The sequence below is a fragment of the Rhipicephalus microplus genome, chromosome X, assembly GCF_043290135.1.
Source record: "Rhipicephalus microplus isolate Deutch F79 chromosome X, USDA_Rmic, whole genome shotgun sequence".
Lineage (NCBI taxonomy): Eukaryota > Metazoa > Arthropoda > Arachnida > Ixodida > Ixodidae > Rhipicephalus > Rhipicephalus microplus.
The window spans coordinates 390,790,124-390,810,152 of NC_134710.1; the positions used below are offsets into that span (position 1 = coordinate 390,790,124).

General features: G+C 45.8%; 1 protein-coding gene across 8 annotated transcripts in view; it reads left to right on the forward strand.

Annotated features, from left to right (window-relative positions):
* The first annotated feature begins 356 nt into the window (after positions 1–356).
* Positions 357–20,029, forward strand: part of LOC142761716 (uncharacterized) — a 56,969-nt gene continuing 37,296 nt past the window's right edge. For 2 of the 8 annotated variants that reach the window (XM_075880132.1, XM_075880133.1), the window contains exons 1-2: positions 357–568; positions 5,815–6,216. Coding sequence is in view for 6 of the 8 variants with exons in the window: in XM_075880130.1 (XP_075736245.1) it covers positions 11,722–13,635 (1,914 nt within the window). In the remaining 2 variants the exon portion in view is untranslated. Of the gene's footprint in view, positions 569–1,035; positions 4,992–5,814; positions 6,217–10,734; positions 17,591–20,029 lie in introns of those variants that run through there. The other 6 variants (XM_075880135.1, XM_075880136.1, XM_075880130.1 and 3 more) reach the window with 5 other exon arrangements.

Below are 20,029 nucleotides of genomic sequence, written 5' to 3' on the forward strand. Positions count from 1 at the left end.
GGTCGCATTGCAATTTTGTATTGCAGCACATATTTCATCAGAAACCTTTTTAGCTTAGCGCACGCAACGGCCATGCGCACACAACAGGCAAGAGGGCAGAAGACTGCGCGTGTGCTAAACGTGAGAGAGACGTGTGCGTTTGCACGCAAGGGATGCGCGATCTCGGCGCTTAAATTGCGCGCCCTTCGGCTCTCGATTTCTCGCGAGATCTCGGAGAGACCAAAACAGACAAGATGGCCGCAACATCGGTGTACGTTAGAAGTGTGGCAGCTTGGGCTAGTTGGTATGGCATGACGATAGTTATAGCGCGAGAACGAAACGACGACACAGAGACAAGAAGGACACGAAAGACACGAGCGCTATTTCGTGTCTTTCGTGTCCTTCTTGTCTCTGTGTCGTCGTTTCGTTCTCGCGCTATAACTATCGTCGGTGTACGGTGGTTCAAGCAGCGAACGAAGCCCGTGTGAATTTCGGCATTGCCCTTGATTGGGAGAAGCCAATTAGTGAACACGTGCAGTGGATTGTGACTGGTTCTAAGTCAGAGCACAGCGTAGGACAATCGAACAACGTGAGTTTCGGAGCAGGAACCCTGTGTTGACGCGAAGCACCACGACGGATTTGTGGATTGTGTACGGGGCGTCGTGTGTGTGATCCTTTTGAACCGTGATGGCTTTTACGTGTGTATAACCTGCAGATGTCCGAATGATCGCCTGCAAATCAACGTGGACGATCGGGCCAGTTGGTGATTCATGATCGATGTTTACTGCGCGGTAGAAAACACAGACGGGGGGGAAGGCAAGGACTGCGCTTGTTGTCTTTTTCCCGTCCGTCTTTTCTACCGTGCACTATACATCGATCATCGCCTGCAAAAGCATGACATGTATTAGGAAGTGAAAGTATAGTTCTAGCCATGCATTTGTAGCGCATGTGGATGCGTGACCGTGTTCTACCAAGCTCAGGTTATTTTTCTCGCACACGTACGGTACGCATAGGAATTTGCACGAGAGGGGGGGGGGGGGGGGTCAGCGAGGCAGCCCCACTCTTTAGTCATTTAAGGGGGGGAGGGGGCGTAAAGCCAGCCCCACACATTGACATAATGCCAGGGGGCTGCTGCGAGACGAGTGGGAGGGGGGTGCAAACTCAGCTCTATACCTTTAGCTCTATACCTTTACATAACGGGTAGAGGGGCGCTGCTACAAGCCTTCGCCCACCTGAAGGAGAGCCCTGCGCACGCCTATGCCCTCTCGGCCTCTTCATCATCATAAAGGCAGCTTTCATGGCACGTAAGCACGCCAGCGCCAAAATGGGCATTTCTGTAGTTAGCGCTTAGCTTGGTTCTCTTTGCCTTTGGTTCTCTCTTTGCCTTAGAAAATGTCCGTAGCAAAACAGTAAATTTTAGATTTGCAGTAAGCGCTGGTCTTCGTCGTCTCTGTGATCTCGTGCTGATACAGCTAGCTCCAACACGCCAAGCTACTACTCCTCGTTGAAAAAGATAGGCTTGTTTCATGCCGTGACTTATGTGTTGCGTCATCCCATATTAATTATTATAGCTTCTCTAATAGATGGCGCAAAGCAACACTCGAAGGCTGAATGTTTTGAGGTGAGAGAAAAGGTTTGAAGAGAGGCCAAAGAATATGAAAAAGAGTAGATGGGCAGTGAAGGTGTTTTGTTATTTGTATAGAAAGAGCACTGACACCCAGCGGAGAAAATAAACTAGAAGGCCCACCAGTAAATATACCGCTAGCAGTGTAAGTGGTACGACAACAAATAGCTATAAATGAAAAGTTGGAGAGACTGAGAAGATTTACTGGATGACAGCAATGGAGAAAAAAAGTGGCTCTGAGTCTATACCTAAAGTGCAAAATCAAAATAAGGAGGGAGAAATTTTGAAATAATTAAAGGGGAAGCACTTACTCTTTCAAGTGAGACTGAGCTGCCTTAGAAAGTGAGATTTAGTAAAGAACAACAATGTATATGCTATGGGCAAGATAAGGAAATGATGCAGCATGTTCTGGTTGAATGTGGAGATATACACCCAGGTGTATGCTTGGGCGATAGCCTACATGAAGTCTTGGGTTTTAGGAATGGCAATGGAAAGCTGAACATACCCGCAATAGAAGGGGCGGTTAGAGTATTGGTGGCAGAAAACTGAAAACAAAAGACAAAAATTAGTAGTAGGGAAACTAAGGACATTCTGTCGTAAAGAGCAGAGAATCGCTCGATGGATTTGCATTTTTTTTCTCTAAACTATGATAGGTTTAACTGGAATAGACAATTAGACATTAGGCCTCCTTCACAAACAAAACAGGAAAAAAAATTTTTTTTCAATTTATTTATCAAACATGGTGGCACACTTCTCGTCACCCTCTTATAAAGGGTATGCTTATAGCATCTATCATCTAGGAAAGCCTGGTGACCCAGGGTGAAGCACATGTTTCGCATGTTGTGCACAGTAATGCTATAGAAGGCAGCCTCACACTTCGTGCATGCTGCGCACAGCACGTTGTGGGCGTACACTGAACTAAAATCCTGTATTATCTACATAGCAGGAGACAAAGGTGTTTTACCAGCTAATATCGATTACTTTCAGTTCGCTCAATTGTAATTCACTATTTTTGAAAATGACAAATAGCCGCCCCGCTGCGGTGGTCTAGTGGCTAAGGTACTCGGCTGCTGACCGGCAGGTCGCGGTATCGAATCTCGGCTGCGGAGGCTGCATTTCCAATGGAAGCGGAAATGTTGTAGGTCCGTGTGCTCAGATTTGGGTGCACATTAAAGAACCCCAGGTGGTCAAAATTTCCAGAGTCCTCCACTACGGTGTCTCTCATAATCATATGGTGGTTTTGGGACGTTAAACCCCACGTATCAATCAATCAAAATGACAGAACACATCACTTCAGGGAGAAGACGACTAAGCAGTGTGAATCAATTCCATTTCTGGGCATACTTGTTTATGAGCCTATCTCTTTCATATAAAATAACATCTTTTTGAATAATCTTTCACTGTCTTAAAAGTGCTGCTCCATACAAGCATGTTACAGTTTGTATGCATGTTTTCAGTGTGCATTTTAAATGAGAATCGGTTGACTATTTTTCACTCCCATTTTTATTCATGAGGATTAATCATTGATAATCACTGCCACTTCATTTTTGTGAATGGTTATCACCTTCTATAAATACTTTAAAAAAAACTGGTCTCAAATATTTTTGAAATGTTGGTTTAGTCAGTAATCAGCAATGAAAACTACAGGCTACTGAAGGTTTCATTTGTTTTTCTAGTAATAAGTCTCAAGCTTGGCCAGATTTTTTCTTTACCCGCTTCAAGCTTAGATGACTGAAGGCTGAAAGCAGTGCTATGTCATGTTGATTTTTCTCGCTGCAAACTTTCTGTGCAAAACTCCGATTTGGCCTAGTTGGAACGCATTCATCTTGAAATATTTCCGCAGGCACACAAGGACACAGATAGGATACACACAAACAGACCTGTCTTGTATCGATTCTGTGTCCCTGTGCTAACTTTATGTGAGTGCAAGACATATCCTTTGAAAAGGTTCACTCCTTTCAAGCGTATGTGATGGCAGGCAGAAGGCAGTGCTATGTCACATTTGTTTTCCTTCCAAAGCACTTTATGTAAATGCAAGAGATCTTTTCAAAAGGGTTTCCTTCGTTCCAGTTATCGTAGGTATTTGGACACAAAGTGCCATGTTCTTTTACTTCCTATTTTATCAGAGATGTATGCTGCAACACCCTCCTTTGCTTCTATTGTGGATACCGCTTGCTCAAAGTACTTACTAAAAGCTTTCTTTCTCCAAAAATTTAGCTACTCTCTCCGTACCGACACAAACTGAAAGGCCATATTTTAACTGCAAAAACACTGTCATTTACTATACTCAATCCACCTCTTTTTTATGTCATTGAAGCAGAAAGTGCAAAGCTCTCTTACTTGTACTGCTCAAAAACATTACAAATTTTATGCTTTAGTTTGACTTCGATACAAAAAAATTTTATTAGCTATTGCCAACAAATGATCTTGAAAAAAATTTTTAATATAATTCTGCTTCCGTGAATAGTATAATTTTGCCCCGCCGCGGTGGTCCAGTGGCTAAGGTACTCTTGCTTATAACCCGCAGTTCGTGGGATCGAATCCTGGCTGCGGCAGCTGCATTTTCGATAGAGGCGAAAACGCTATAGGCCCCAGCTTTGGGCGCCCATTGAAGAGCTCCAAGGGGTCGAATTTCCGAAGCCCTCCACCACGGCGTCTCTCATAATCATATGGTGGATTTGGGACGTTAAACCTCACATATCAATCGATAGTATAATGTTTAGTTTCAATAGCAGGAGACTGTAACTACAAGCAGCCCCGGCTTGACCGGTACTGTGGCGTTTGTAACCTGCATACTGGTTCTAACCATGGCAACGATACTCCTATACGGGAAATAGAGGCGAGGACAAAATATTTAGTAGTGCAGGATTATGTGTGCAACGATGGAACATTACAGAAGAACTTCCCTAGTCACAGCTGGACATACTCACCGCTAATGAAAGACGAAGACAGAAAAAGGAAAAATGCTTGTTTTATCGTGTTGTACTTAAAAGCAGACTGTTTTGATTTTGCCATATTTTGGTCAGGCCAGTGGAAATGAGCACAAAGTGTGGAGAGAGAGCTGTTGACTCCAAGAAGCAACCACCAGTGCTACATACCTAATGAATTCTGTGAGGCACTCTGTGCACAGGTTTGAATCATGTGTAGAGTTTCTTTGTAAATACCCTTTGACACACTACTATTTCGCATCTGGTGTTTTTGTGGAAGTAATCTGTGGTTAAGGCATCATTATTTTTACATACTGGTCTTTCTTGTAAAAAAGCACATTAACATAAATATGCAAGCTTGCTTTTCAGGTCTACTTACCAACTTTGATCCATCAGAAAGGTACTGCTTGTATGGGCCTCGTCTCCGGCTTGGATTCATCTTTCTGTCAAGCGATGACAGGGTGTGTTTGCTAGTTCACTAAAAGTGAAACATCAGGTGCATCAGTTTTCACACTTTCTTATGAAAGAGCTATTGAATATTTCTAGGCTTCAGGAAGCACAATGACAACATTGGATTGCATCTTGCCTGTCGCTGTAATGTCTACCAACAAAATGCAGTTGGTGTCCTAGCTCTGGCAGGGAATGTGACATTTGGCACTATTTTAATGCATTTGTTCCCATGACGCTAATGTAATATTCCTGGTATAAATGCATGTCTTACGTACACTTTTGACCGCTTAAATTCATAACTACCTAGTGACATTACAGAAAAAAAAGTAGTAAATTTTACATGCATATGGTTGCCTATGTTAAATATCATGCAAGAGTGCAACTACTTTAATTGAATATTTCTCTGGCTAATCACAGGCGTCAATATTCTATTTTCGAGCATTTGACCGCGTCCTGACCGCACCATACCACAAAAATGAATTTGTTTCTTAATATGAAAAGCGCAACCAAACACTTCATTATGATTTGTTGCGCTGCAGTGAAACTTCGCCGAAAAATTTCACGTATACTGAGCCACACTATCGACACGGCGGTTGCCCTTGCGTCGTTCGACATTGACAGCTATAGAAGGGCCGCATTAGGGACTCGTTAGTTGTGCATATAGTCGACACTTTCAACGCGCTGATCGAACACAAAGGCGCACAGAACACGCGTGTTTACACAAGACGAGTACTCGTCTTGTGCATACATTTACTTAGGCTGCTGCTGCAACTGGGCCCTTCGGGTTCCGGTGCCGACATGCGAACCGCACACTTACGGCTGCTTTTTTTGCAGGCTGTGGTAGTGGTGTTCGGCGCCGGTTTTGAGTCATGGCCACCTGGACACAACAGCGATAGCAAGGAAATGTGTTCAGCTGCCAGCATCGATGGGGCCTTCAACGAGTTCCTGTGGTGGACGACGCATCAACAGTTGCTCGGCGCGGCTGCGCAGTGTAGAGAGGCTCTTTGCCGCAGCGCTGGGATAGGCGTGAAAACTTGTCCCGCTGCTGTCATCGACACGTGCCTGCGGCTGCATCTCGATGCGTCACGGGTGCCACATGTGACTGACGGAGGCGTCGACCACCACCAGGGGTGCTCGTCATACGACGAAAAGCTACTTAGGCTGCTGCTGCAACTGGGCCCTTCGTGTTCCGGTGCCGACATGCGAACCGCACACTTACGGCCGCTCTTTTTGCAGGTTGGTGAATTTTATCGTTATATGATTGGTGCTACTGTTCGAAAGTCTGTACCAAAGCCCCCCGGGACCTTTGTGCGAATGTTGGTTTGTGCTGTGCTTAGCATTGATGAGTTTATTGCTCTGGCTGCGGTGAAGGCAAGGCTGCTTTTGTCAGGTGATGTGGAGGAAAACCCAGGGCCAATAAGCAAGGAACTGGAGCAAGAGCTTGCAAGGGCTCTTTGTTGTTTACCGCAGATATCCGAAGCACAGGACAAGCTTATGAAACAACTCGAGAAATTAGAGACCGGGCAGCAAGAACTGAAGGATAAACTTCAAACCCTCGAATGCAAAATTGATAGGTTGGCAGGAGACTTGCCTACTGCATCATCAAGCGAGGAAAAGGCAGAGCTATCCACTCAACACAGCCAGCTTGTTGACAGCATGAGAAACGCTTTATTGAATCAGGACGAAATAGAAAACCGGTCGCGTAGAAACAATCTTGTTTTTTGGTCTGCCTGATGAGGGTAAGGAAACCTGGGATGAATTCGAAAAGAAAGTGATCGATTTGTGCGCAGAAAAGCTGCGTGTAACAGTGTCCCCCTCCGCAATCGAGCGTGCCCACCAAATTGGCAAGGTCGGGGGCGAGAAACCTCGGCCAGTTATTGTGAAATTTGCGTTTTTCAAAGACAAACAAAGAGTTATATCTGCTGCCTCAAAACTAAAGGGAACGAATTTTTCTAATGGTGAGGATTATTCCAAAATCGCTCGCCAGCAAAGGCAAAAGTTACTGGAATACGGGAAGCAAACTGACGCGATGGTTATGGTCAAATACAACAGGGGCAGAATGGAGGCCATAATCGGAAGTAAATCTTTCGTGTACGACTGTGCAAGTGACTCAGTGAAAGAATGCGCTGAATAGCGGTTGGGGGGCGCTATAGTGCCGCGCAAAAAGGGACTTCCAGAGACCTTATCAGTGATTGTTGTCAATTGCCGAAGTTTAAATAAGGTTTACGAGTTTGATACCCTGATTCGAATTTCACAACCCGATGTTGTTTTTGGAACTGAATCTTGGCTAGGTGAACATATTTCAGATAATGAAGTTTTTCCAACAGGTTACACAGCCTACCGCAAAGACCGTAATACGCACGGTGGGGGTGTGTTCATTCTGATTCGAGACGGCATACCAACCGTACCAATACAGGGCGCAGATAACAACTCCGAATCGGTTTGGTGTAGAATAACGTTTTCGCTAGGGAACGGTTTAGTTTTAGAGTCCTCCTTTTATCGGCCTCCTGGTAACTCTAGTGTGTTACCTTTATTTAGTTTGTCTAAAACCATTCCGGCTCTTTCCTCCGAACCAATTATGCTGGCGGGTGATTTTAACATGCCCAATGTCGAATGGTGCAATTTTCGTCCAGTTGAAAATAGTCGGTCAACACTTCATTCTGCCTTTTTCGAGCTTACCAGAGTTTATGACCTTTTCCAGTTTGTTCAGTTTCTAACACGACTTGGTTCGGCAAGTGATAGTGTCCTGGACCTTCTTTTTATGAATCGTAACAATTTAATGAAGTCGGTTGTTCTAATTCCAGGCATAAGTGACCACGATGTCATTGCGGCTACCATAGAGTGGAAAAAGATAGAAATCAGTAGACCTCGTTCACGAAAAGTTTTCGCATATGATAGAGGCAGGTTTGATGCCATCAATTTTGAACTGGATGCATACCTTCCGATGTTTATCCCATGCTGTCAGTCCAATGACATTGAAATATTGTGGCGGTTGTTTAAAGAAAAACTGTTGTCTCTGGTAAACATTTATGTCCCATCGAAAATTGTAACTGCCAATCGTCGTGGTGATAAACCTTGGATTACTAAAGATATACGTGCGTTAATTAGGCGTAAGGCTCGGGTGTACAGAAATTATTGTCGCACGCGCAGTGCTGATTTATTTAGTAAGGTTAAAGCATTAGGCTCTTGCATGAAGACACAGATAAAGCTGGCGAAGCGTGAACATTTATCGTCCCTTAATAGTAAAATCAAAACAAATCCAAAGGAAGTCTGGCGTTACGTTAAAAGTAACAAAAAAGACATCAGTGGAATTCCCTTTATCATGCACAATGACGAACTACTTAGAGATGATATGAGTAGAGCAGAATGCTTCAATGCGTATTTTCAATCTGTTTTTTCTCTGCCAAGCCCGATATCTCCCGTTACGACGCTCAGATCGTTACCCGCTATGCATGATATCATAATAACTGAATCAGGTATAAGAAAACATTTGAATAGGCTGAATCCCTAGTCTGCGCATGGTCCCGACGGTATTTCAAACCACATAGTAAAACGATGTGCTGATCATATAGCTCCATTTCTAGCTGCTTTGTATGAAGTATCGATAAGGTATGGAAAATTGCCACGAGAGTGGAAGTTAGCCAATATCACGCCTTTGCACAAATCCGGCGTCCGTGATAATGTATCTATCTATAGACCGGTATCGCTAACCCCCGTTTGTTGCAAGACACTGGAACACATAATCTATTCTTGCCTTATAAAACACCTTCAAGATAATAATTTTTTCACTCCGTCTCAACATGGCTTTCGCGCAGGCCTTTCGTGTGTTACACAGCTAACCGAATTCGTACATGACATCTCTTCATCGTTTGACCAGGGCATTCAATTGGAGGCTGTTTTTTTGGACTTCAAAAAAAGCTTTTGATGTCGTCCCCCACAGTCTTTTGCTTCATAAGTTGTCGTTTCTTGGTATTCCTAAAACCCTCATAGACTGGATTAAGGATTATCTCAGTGGCCGCAAGCAATGTGTTGTGATAAATGGTGTGTCTTCATCAACAGCTGATGTACTGTCCGGGGTGCCACAGGGGTCGGTCCTGGGGCCGCTTCTATTTTTGATTTTTATCAATGATTTTCCACTGGGTTTGAAATCAACAGTGAGGCTTTATGCTGATGATTGTGTTTTGTATTGCCCAGTCAAGTGTTTTGATGACACCATAGTACTTCAGTCTGACCTCGATAAGATTGTGTCTTGGTGTGCTCAGTGGCAAATGAGTTTGAACCTAACTAAATGTTTTCATGTGCAATTTAATAACAAAAAAAAAAGGTTGTATCCAGGTCTTATTACTTAAATTCCTGCACAGTACAAAAGGTAGATCAAGTTAAGTATCTCGGCGTAACATTCACGGCAACACTAGATTGGACCAGTCACGTAGATCTAATCACAGCCAAGGCTTCGCGCCTAATTCATTTTTTTCAAAGAAATTTCAGCGACACGTCGCAAACACTCAAGGAAACCCTGTATATTACAAATGTGCGCCCAATTTTAGAGTATGCTTGTGTTTCTTGGGACCTGTTATGTTTTGCCGCTCATAAGTTGATCGTGCGGATGGGACAGCACCAGAAGCTACGTTATTCAAAAGCTCCTTTCTCGGATCTCTCTCGGCAAGGTTGCAAATTGCTTTCTTTGAGCATGGGACGACAGCGCGGGAAACTACGTTATACAAAGCTTCTTTCTCGGCTCTCTCTCGGTATGCCCGTGTGACTGTACACCACTTATCCTCTGGAATGCAAACTACTTCCGTCTCCTCCGCTGCCGGGGGCAAACACGCAATGTGAAACGAACCCGCTCTGCCAACCGGCTTAGAATGTTTGTGGTTTAGAGACAAGTCGCCGCTGCCGGGGGCAAACGCACAATGGGGTTAAGCGACCCCGTCCTGCCGCCGCTGCCGGGCGCGAGCTCAGTGAGAGTAGGCGACACGCTCTGCCTTGGCGATCGGCTCGAAGTCGCAGCGATGCACGACCCGAACACAAGGAAAGCAGAGAAAGTCAAAGGTCGCTTACTACACATGGGGGCAATAACGCTCCGCGCGCGATCATTCAACTTCCGGCTTTGAGGTTCGTCTCGGCTCGCTGTGTGTGGTAAAAGGCATGAATGTACCAGGTCTACAATGCCGATATCTCCCGAGGGAGAGAATTCCTGAGCGCGGGGGAGGTGGAGAGAGAGAGACATGATGGGAAAGAGTGCCAAAAGGCCTGTTTAAACTTTAGAAGCGCTCCTGTCGAGAGTAAGGTCAGCCCAGTAGGGAGTGACTTAATCTGAGTGGAAACAGATTGGATGAGAGAATGTTGAGGCGGACCAGCAGTGGCCACCTCCCCATTTTCTTTGTTACCGCAAGAAACTTAAGACTGGATGGAATCCGTTTCTCTTCAGTCGAGGCTGCAATCACTTAACTGATAGATCAGTACGACTCCGTACGATGCAACTTTTGTCTGGGCCGTAAACACTTGGTGGTCGAACAGTGAGACTAAGTACGTTGTATGTAGTAACAGTGTTCTAGGCTCTAACTTAAGAAAAGTTAAGTAGAAGAGTAAGACGCTTTTATGTCTGTGTTATCATGAGTGTGCTTCGGCAAGATGTACATATGACTGCAAATATTTCGCTGTAATATACCTTCAAGTTTTCATTACCTCCAACTTGCCTCCTGCTTCATCGACGCCGATCATCTCCTTTACGGGACTTCAATCCACATCAAGGAGATCAACGAATGAGAAGGAAAACTTAACTGGCGCAGTCGGCAGGATTGACGAGCTCTGCAGCACCATACACTGGACCAGCGCTGAGAGGACCGAGGGGCAAGGCATCCAACAGCCACCAGCGGCAAAGTCAAGACGCTCCCACAGCAGCCAACTCTGGCACCGTGGAGGAGATCCGGGAACGACAGTGCATACAACAAAGGGTGAGCAGGATTTCTTGCGTTCTTCTCTAGTTGGTATGGCAGTTTATGTGTAGAGCACATGGTGAGAACACGCGGGGGTGCTAAAACAATGGAGTCTAATGAAGATGAGGGTACGAGTGCGGCAGATGTGGATCGGAGTCGAGAACCATCCAATGATGGTATTCGAAATTCTGATCAGTCAAATGAGGCGACAGTGCCTACTCAGAGGCAAGAATCGATGCAGCAGGCATCTCAGGTTTTGCCGAAATCAAGCGAAGCGAGAACGCTCGAGCTTGAAATTCAAAAGCTCTATCTTCAGATTTAGTACGAAAAGCTATTGCAGGCTAGAATGGACGCGGAACGTCTCAATGGCACGTTGTCCAACTCTGGGTCGGCGACGGGTGATCAGAGGCGCCGGGGTTTCGATTCTGTTCAGCAATGTGCAAAAGTGCTAAAAGGGTTCCGCCTGCCGAGTGACGCGGATGTCCCATTATGGTTTGAGGAGGTAGAAAAACTTTTTGCTACTTACCAGGTACCGCACGAGAGCCGCGTGCATTTGGTTATGCCGGCGCTAACTGAGTGAGTCTGTTACCTACTGTGTAACGTCAACCCTGAAGAGAGTGCAGATTATGAGTCAGTTAAAGCAGCAGTGCTGACGGAACTGAAGCTTTCTCCGGCAGAGTACCTGCAGAGGTTCGAAAGAGCAGTAACGCGTAAGGAAGAGACGTGGGCGCAGTTCGCGTCCCGCGTGAAAACTTATTTCTCATACTACCTCCAAGTGAGAGAAGCGGACACGGTAGAAGTGATGGCAGAACTCATGGTTGCTGACCGCATAAAATCGGGCCTTAGTACGGAGGGGCTTGAGTATGTGAGATTAAGGGAAGGCGAGGGATGGCTTAGGCCAACTGAGATCGCGAAAGTGCTCCAAACTTTCGAACAAGCAAAAGGGAAAGGGCGTGCTTCAAAGCAACCAACTGTAGAAATGGGGCAGAAGCCGGCGACACAAGTTGAGAAAGGGGCTCTGAAATGCCACTTATGTCACGGCTCAGGCCATTTCGCTAAAGAGTGCCCGAAGGCTGGTGATAAGGAGAACAACCCCAAGAAGGCTACCAAGCCAAAGCGGAAGGTTCAAAAGGTAATGTTATCCCACGAGACGGATACTGAAATACCTACTGGAGTACTTAGCGCAAAGGTGAAGTCTCTGAAACACGAGGGTGAAGGCACAGATAAACTGCAGTTAATTCCTGTATCATGTGCAGGCATATCCGCAGATGCGATTTTGGATACGGGGAGTGAGATAACCGTCATCCGGGAGAGTCTGCTTCCGCAAAGTGTTGTAGAGCCGTCTGGCACGGTAAGATTGGTGTCCGCTTTCGGTAAAACTATCGAGGCAAGGCTAGCTACGTTACCGGTCAAATTAAATAGCCCGCGAGAGGTTACGGAGCCTCAGAACGTCGACCTACTCTGCGCGTTAACTGATGAGCTCGTCGAGGGCACAGATTGTTTGTTGACCAAGGACAATTGGAAACTTTTGTTGAAGGCCAGCAGCCCTCTGGCACCCTGTCGAGCGCCGGCCGAACCTGCTCACGAGGTGGAACAAGTAGTAGAGAAACAAAAGGTAGTTGCCTGCAATCTTACCTTGGAGGAGAAAGATGATTCCGGGGAAGAGGCGCAAACTGATGAAGAAAGGGAGGCGTCATTAGGCCAAAGAGTAGAGTTCCGCAATGTGCAGTTGGGCGACACTACGCTAAAGAAATGCTGGGAAGATGCTCGTAGTGGGAAATCCGGCATGTTCATTTCAGACGGACTATTATACCACTGCGACTCAATAGCAGGCACTCAAGTGAGTCAGCTAGTTGTCCCCAAAAATAAGCGCACTGAGGTGATGCACTTAGCACACGAGTCACTATGCGGGGGGCACCTAGGGTCAAAGAAAACAAGAGCTCGCATTAGGTATAATTTTTTTTGGCCGGGTATGGCGAAGGAGATATTAGAGCATTGTCGTTTGTGCCATGAATGTCAAATTCGTTCAGACAAGCGTCGCGCGGATAAAGTGCCTATAGCTCCGCTCACTAGACCCAAGCACCCTTTCCAAGTTGTCAATGTAGATGTGATCGGACCCCTAGACACACCGTCAGCGACAGGGCATAAGTACGCGCTGTGCTTAGTGGATCTTTGCACGAGGTGGCCAGAGGTGATCCCACTGCGCTCTTTGACAGCTAAGGCGACTTGTGATGCACTGATTGAGATATTCAGTCGCACAGGCGTTCCGGAGATAATCTGCTCCGATCAGGGCACTAATTTCAAATCGCAGCTCACGCAAACGATGCTGGAAAAATTAGGTTGCATGTCAAGATTTTCAACCCCAGAACACCCAGAGAGTAATGGAGTTGTAGAAAGGTGGAACCGAGTACTCAAAAACATGTTGTATCATGTCATTCAAAGAGACTCCAAGAATTGGGACAAATTGATCCCAATGGTTTTATGGGCTTATCGGGAAGTTCCCCATGAGGTAACCGGAGTAGCTCCGTTTCGTCTATTGTATGGAAGGAATCCCACGGGACCGCTTCTAATGCTGCAGAAGACTTGGACGGGAGAAATGCCGGTGCCCACAACATTGAGAGAAAACCCCGCTAAGTATTTACAGCAACTTAAGGAGCAGCTCGAGACGGCCGCTAATATAGCTGAGCTAACTAGTGCAACTCATCAGGAGAGTTAAGCCAGTGCTTATAATCGCAGCAGCAGGCTCAAAGCTTTTAACGTTGGCGACCAAGTGGTGGTTTTCGACAATGATTGGAGTGGTAAAACGTCACCTAAATGGCTAGGCCTATTCACAGTGGTTGGACGGGAGCAGGAACACTCTTACCGCGTTGAAACATCTGAGGGAAAGGTGAAAAGTGTCCACGCCAACAACATTCGACCTTACTATGCAAGAGTCAGTCATATTGGGGTCGTCTTCGATGAGGACCATGATTTTGGGGAGGTGGAATATGCTCCACAACCAACCACTATAAAGTGGGAAGAGCTAGTGGTAACGAGGGAGAAGGTTGCTCACCTTGATGCTGACGCGCAGGCGAAAATACAGGCGGTGTTCCAAAGACATTGCACACTCTTTGACGGCACTCCGGGTATAGCAAAGGTAGATAAACATAGGACAGAAATAGAACCGGGTCACCAGCCAAAAAAGGCGTTTCCGTATCGGGTGCCGGAACTATTAAAGAAAGAAGTCAGCCGGCAAGTTGACGAACTTTTGACTTGGAAGTTGATCTACCCCACGGAGAGTGAGTTTGCACACCCGGTTGTATGCGTCGGAAAAAAAGATGGGACTATCCGCATGTGTGTGGACTACAGAGCGTTAAATGCCGTCACCAAAGCAGATGCGTTCCCTATGATGAATCCTCAGGAACTGATTTTCTGAGTAGGCAGAGCGCAGTTCATTACGGTAGTGGACCTTAGGCGCGGGTACTGGCAGGTACCGATGGAAGAAAAGAGTCAGAAATTCACCGCATTTGTAAGACATGAAGGTCAGTACGCATGGAAAGTGATGCCTTTCGGGCTGAAAAATTCCGCGGCAACCTTTCAAAGAATGGTGAATAAACTCTTGTCGCAACATCAAATGTATGCCACAGCATACCTAGATGATATTGCTATTTTTTCTAGCACTTGGGAGGAGCACTCAAAGCATCTCGACATTATTCTTAAGGTCTTAGAGAAGGCGGGACTGAAAGCCAGCCCGGAGAAGTGTCAGATTGCGCAATCCCACATACATTACCTGGGGCATATTGTCGGTTTAGGGACACACGCACCAGACCCAGAAAAGATAGCAGCAATTAAGAACTTGGTACCACCGCGCACCAAGAAGGAACTACGCAGCCTGTTCGGACTTTGCGGCTACTATCGAGAGTACGTCCGAGGATATGCAGAGGTGACGAGCCCCCTCACGCTGTTAACAAAGAAAGCGGTACCTAATAAGATACCCTGGCCGAAGGAAGCTCAGGCGGCATTTGAGACTCTCAAACGATCTTTGTGCGAGGCCGTGGCGCTAAACACCCCTGAGCTATCTCAGCCCTACTGGCTTTTCACAGACGTATCAGCTACGGCTGCGGGAGCATGTTTGGCACAAATGTCAGCCGAGGGAGAAGAGAAGCCTGTCGCCTTTGCAAGCCACCGCTTCTCACCGACCCAGATGCGTTGGTCGACAATTGAGAGGGAAGCGTTCGCAATAATATGGGCCTTGAAGAAGTTTGACTACTGGCTTTTCGGTGCCATAGTAAACGTCGTTTCCGACCACAATCCGCTGTCGTACCTTACAACTTCGACTCCGCACGGGGCGAAATTAACAAGATGGGCGCTGGCTTTACAGCAATATCATGTGTCGGTACAACATCGGAAGGGAGTATGTAACGGTAATGCGGATGCGTTATCTAGATGTCAGAATAGTTCATGGAAGCCATCAGAATAACAGTGCCATGCCAACTGGGGGGGACGTGAATGTTCCTGCCCACGTGCTGCTGTATATTGTGGACTGTGTGATTGACAATTCAAGAAACAGACACTAGTGATCTCACTGCTTGAAGCAGCAATGCTGTACTTGATTGTTTAGCATGTATTTGTTTTCGTTTAGTGTATTCTCCTGTAGTGTTGACTTGCAATTGTGTTTGATGCTTGTGTACAACTGTTGTGTGGTTAGAAAGTCCAGTGACTTAATCGCGGCAGTGCTTTATCGTATCACTGAACGTAAGACAGCCCAGTATACTCTTTAGGGGGGGCGTATTATGTTTTGCCACTCATAAGTTGATCGTGCGGATGGGACAGCACCAGAAGCTACGTTATTCAAAAGCTCCTTTCTCGGATCTCTATCGGCAAGGTCGCAAATTGCTTTCTTTGAGCATGGGACGACACTGCGGGAAACTACGTTATACAAAGCTTCTTTCTCGGCTCCCTCTCAGTATGCCCGTGTGACTGTACACCACTTATCCTCTGGAATGCAAACTACTTCCGTCTCCTCCACTGCCGGGGGCAAACACACAATGTGAAACGAACCCGCTCTGCCAACCGGCTTAGAATGTTTGTGGTTTAGAGACAAGTCGCCGCTGCCGGGGGCAATAGCACAATGGGGTTAAGCGACCCCGTCCTGCCGCCGCTGCCGGGCGCGAGCTCAGTGAGAGTAGGCGACACGCTCTGCCTTGGCGATCGGCTCGAAGTCGCAGCGATGCACGACCCGAACACAAGGAAAGCAGAGAAAGTCAAAGGCCGCTTACTACCCGCGGGGGCAATTACGCTCCGCGCGCGATCATTCAACTTTCGGCTTTGAGGTTCGTCTCAGCTCGCTGGGTGTGGGAAAAGGCATGAATGTACCAGGTCTACAATGCCGATATCTCCCGAGCGAGAGAATTCCTGAGCGCGTGGGAGGTGGAGAGAGAGAGACATGATGGGAAAGAGTGCCAAAACGCCTGTTTAAACTGTAGAAGCGCTGCTGTCGAGAGTAAGGTCAGCCCAGTAGGGAGTGACTTAATCTGAGTGGAAACAGATTGGATGAGAGAATGTTGAGGCGGACCAGCAGTGGCCACCTCCCCTTTTTCTTTGTTACCGCAAGAAACTTAAGACTGGATGGAATCCGTTTCTCTTCAGTCGAGGCTGCAATCACTTAACTGATAGATCAGTACGACTCCGTACGATGCAACTTTTGTCTGGGCTGTAACCACTTGGTGGTCGAACAGTGAGACTAAGTACGTTGTATGTAGTAACAGTGTTCTAGGCTCTAACTTAAGAAAAGTTAAGTAGAAGAGTAAGACGCTGTTGATGTCTGTGTTATCATGAGTGTGCTTCGGCAAGATGTACATATAACTGTAAATATTTCGCTGTAATATACCTTCAAGTTTTCATTACCTCCAACCTGCCTCCTGCTTCATCGACGCCGATCATCTCCTTGACAGGACTTCAATCCACATCAAGGAGATCAACGAACGAGAAGGAAAACTTAACTGGACCCTTTCACGAATATACTAAAAGAAAAGTTGGAGAGGGTGCAAAAAAGGGCTGCTAGGTTTGTTACAGGAAACTACGATTTTAGAATAAGGTCTTCTGGAATTCTTCAGGCCTTGGGATGGGAACCCCTTTGTGGACGACGGAAAGTTCAAAGACTTAAATTTCTCTATAATATATATCACGGTAAGACTGGGCTAAATAAAGAGCGGTATTTAAAGACGCCTAGTTATATGTCCGAACGGAAAGATCACTTATATAAAATTAGAGAATATACTTGTCGATTGAATGTCCTTAAATACTCTTTCTTTCCAAATTCTATTGGTGACTGGAATGCGCTAAAAATACCAATATTCTCTGATTCTAATTTCTTAACAGCCATTGAAACAGCATTTTGAGCTGCTGAAATAACCCATATATTTAACGTTGGCTTTGTACTTCTTTTGGTTGTTGATTTTTATAAGTATAATTACTGCTTTCGTTGTATAATCCTGTGTTTTGTACTTTTGTTCTAATGCTGTACTACAAGTGTTGATTTCTCCTGTATACTGTAAGGCACAATTTATTTGCCTTTAATTTTGCTGTTTTGTATTCTATTTTCTACTGTGACCCCCTACAACAATGGCCAATGGGCGATGTAGGTACTTGTAATAAAATAAAAATTGTAATAAAAAATACATTTATGTTCTTTTGGAGCGTCTTCCTTTGTGTTCGAGCAACACGTTGCGAAGCGTCTACGTCTCTTCCATGGTGTCAAAAAAAATAATTTTTCCTACACCTAGGTTTCTTCGTTCTCAGGCTGCCGTGCACCGGCGGTTTTGTTCATGCACGTACAACTCGCCACGTTATTCGGCAAACGCACAGAGCGACGAAGGGGCGGTTGTCATGGCTACATTAGCCGTCCCCTCCGGCTCCGCGTCGTCTGCTTCTCGCAGTTTCCCTATCGCTCAGTTTTTTTTTTTCAGCCCACGTTCGTGGTGTTGCGTGGCGTTCACGTTGTGGCAATCCCGCATGACGAGCATGGAAGTTATGATGGCGAGTGTGCGTTCCAGGCTGCAGCGTTTTATGTAACTGCCGCCCTGGCGAAGCTTAATTGCCGTAAATTTTGGACACCTTTCGCGCAGCCAACGTTTTACAGCACCCAACGCAGGCTTGTCGCTACGACAGGCTTGCCTTCAGCGTGGCGCGGCGTTAAATTTACGTGCTTTGTTTAAATTGTGAAGTATCGAGCAATTTTATGCCAGTGCTGTGCTAAGTTTAAAGAAAGCGCAATACGAAGATACGAAGCGCTTGTCAAGAGCGATCAGTCTTTAGGCGCCCTCATCTCGAATGGGTACGACCACAAGCCGCGCCACAGGCCGCGGCCTTGTGCCGTGATTCGATATTCTCAGGCGATATCACTGTTCCCTCCCGACAAAATTCTAGTGAATGTTGCAGCTCTTTCTGGACTAAACTGAAATCATCAGTGGTTGCAGGATTGCCATTTTTGCGACGTGGAATGCGTTTGGTTATGGTTTGAAAGTGGTAATTAACACTTCAATAATCTAGCACTTTCTAGGTTGAGTGACAGAGTGCGAAAAAATACTTACGTTGAACAGCCTCTTCGTTGGTAAGCTTGCTCAAGCAGACGTTGACGTTAACCACGATGCCTCCACCCTGACAAGACTGACACGTTGTTTCTTGGCGCCGGCCGTCTCGCAAACCGAGTGACTACGGAGCGCGCACGATCCCGACAGGCGCGATTGTGCCACTATGTTCGTGACCAGCGAAGGCACCTCCTCCTCTGGTTTGTATGTGGGGTTCGAGGAAGGGAAGGCACTAATATGCATGACCGGATATTGCCCCTCCGAAGATGCGTCGCCTTTCGCGCTCCCCCCGCGGACAGAAATTCCTTCTTTGAAACGCTAGGGCTAACCTCAACGTTCCCACGGTACTAGATCCATTGAGCAGTCTGAGGACATTCCGTTACTATACGAATGACACAAACTGTCCAGTTACTTTATTCTGTAGTTTGGGGAGCGGTGCTAATATTTTACCGGATCAGACAGATCACTGTGAAATATGTTTCACCTTTAGATATTCCGTCTTTTCATTGAAAATGTCTTAACTCGACACTTGCGCAAGATATTTCGTGGTCAACCTTCTATAGGTCTTAACTTGAACCTGAACGCGCACGATACTGAGGAAAAAAAAGGCCTTTAACGCCTGAAAATAAATCAAAATGAATAAGTATTATGTTGAGCTATAATTAAATTCACTAATGCGCAACGACTTGGTTTACAGAAAAACCAAGTCGATTCAGCGAGTTACATCGACACATTCGCAAAGCATGTAGGAACAAGTAAAGAATGGTTCCGTTACGATACGAACTGACGATCAGCGGCGTATCGTACATTGAAATATGCACGGTTATTGTACTGATCAGGATAAGAACCATGTGATGATATAGAGTAAAACAGAGCAAAAATAGTAATACCAACTCATATAAGCTGCAAGTTCATCATTTATGGGTAGGCATGCCGCCTGGAGAACGTGACTTAATTTTGCGCAACGAATTCACTATCGTCTCGGAATCTGAACTCTGAAAATCTATATATTACATTATTTCATGTTTCTCAGGATTGTAAAAGCGTTTGTCGTAGTCGATCGTCAAACAGAAAAGCGGTTGGCCCGACAATTAAATAAAGGAAAAACAAGAACTGCAATTTGTTGGAAAGCATGCAACCAGTGTCAATTGAATTTTGTGAAATGTTTATTCCTGTAGGTTTAATTAAATTTGTAGGAATAAACCTTACACAAAGTTTAAACTAATGAAATGCAGCTTTTCTCAGGTAGGAACACTACTTTATGCAGTAATAACAGTTTAGCCTAAGTTTATTCTCCTCTGTTCACAACTTCACCGATGACGCACTTAAATGTATGACTGCGCAAAGTATACTCAAACGGAATACTCAAACCAACAAAACAGTGTCCCAATAAGTTGAAAAGGAAATTCAGTGATGCGGCACGCACGCGCTGCCTATAAAGTGAATGATAGCGACTGCACAAATCTGCAGCATGCACGTGCGACCGCGGCCTCTACAAATATTATCCCCCCAGAATGTACTGTATCGTGCTATACAATGAGG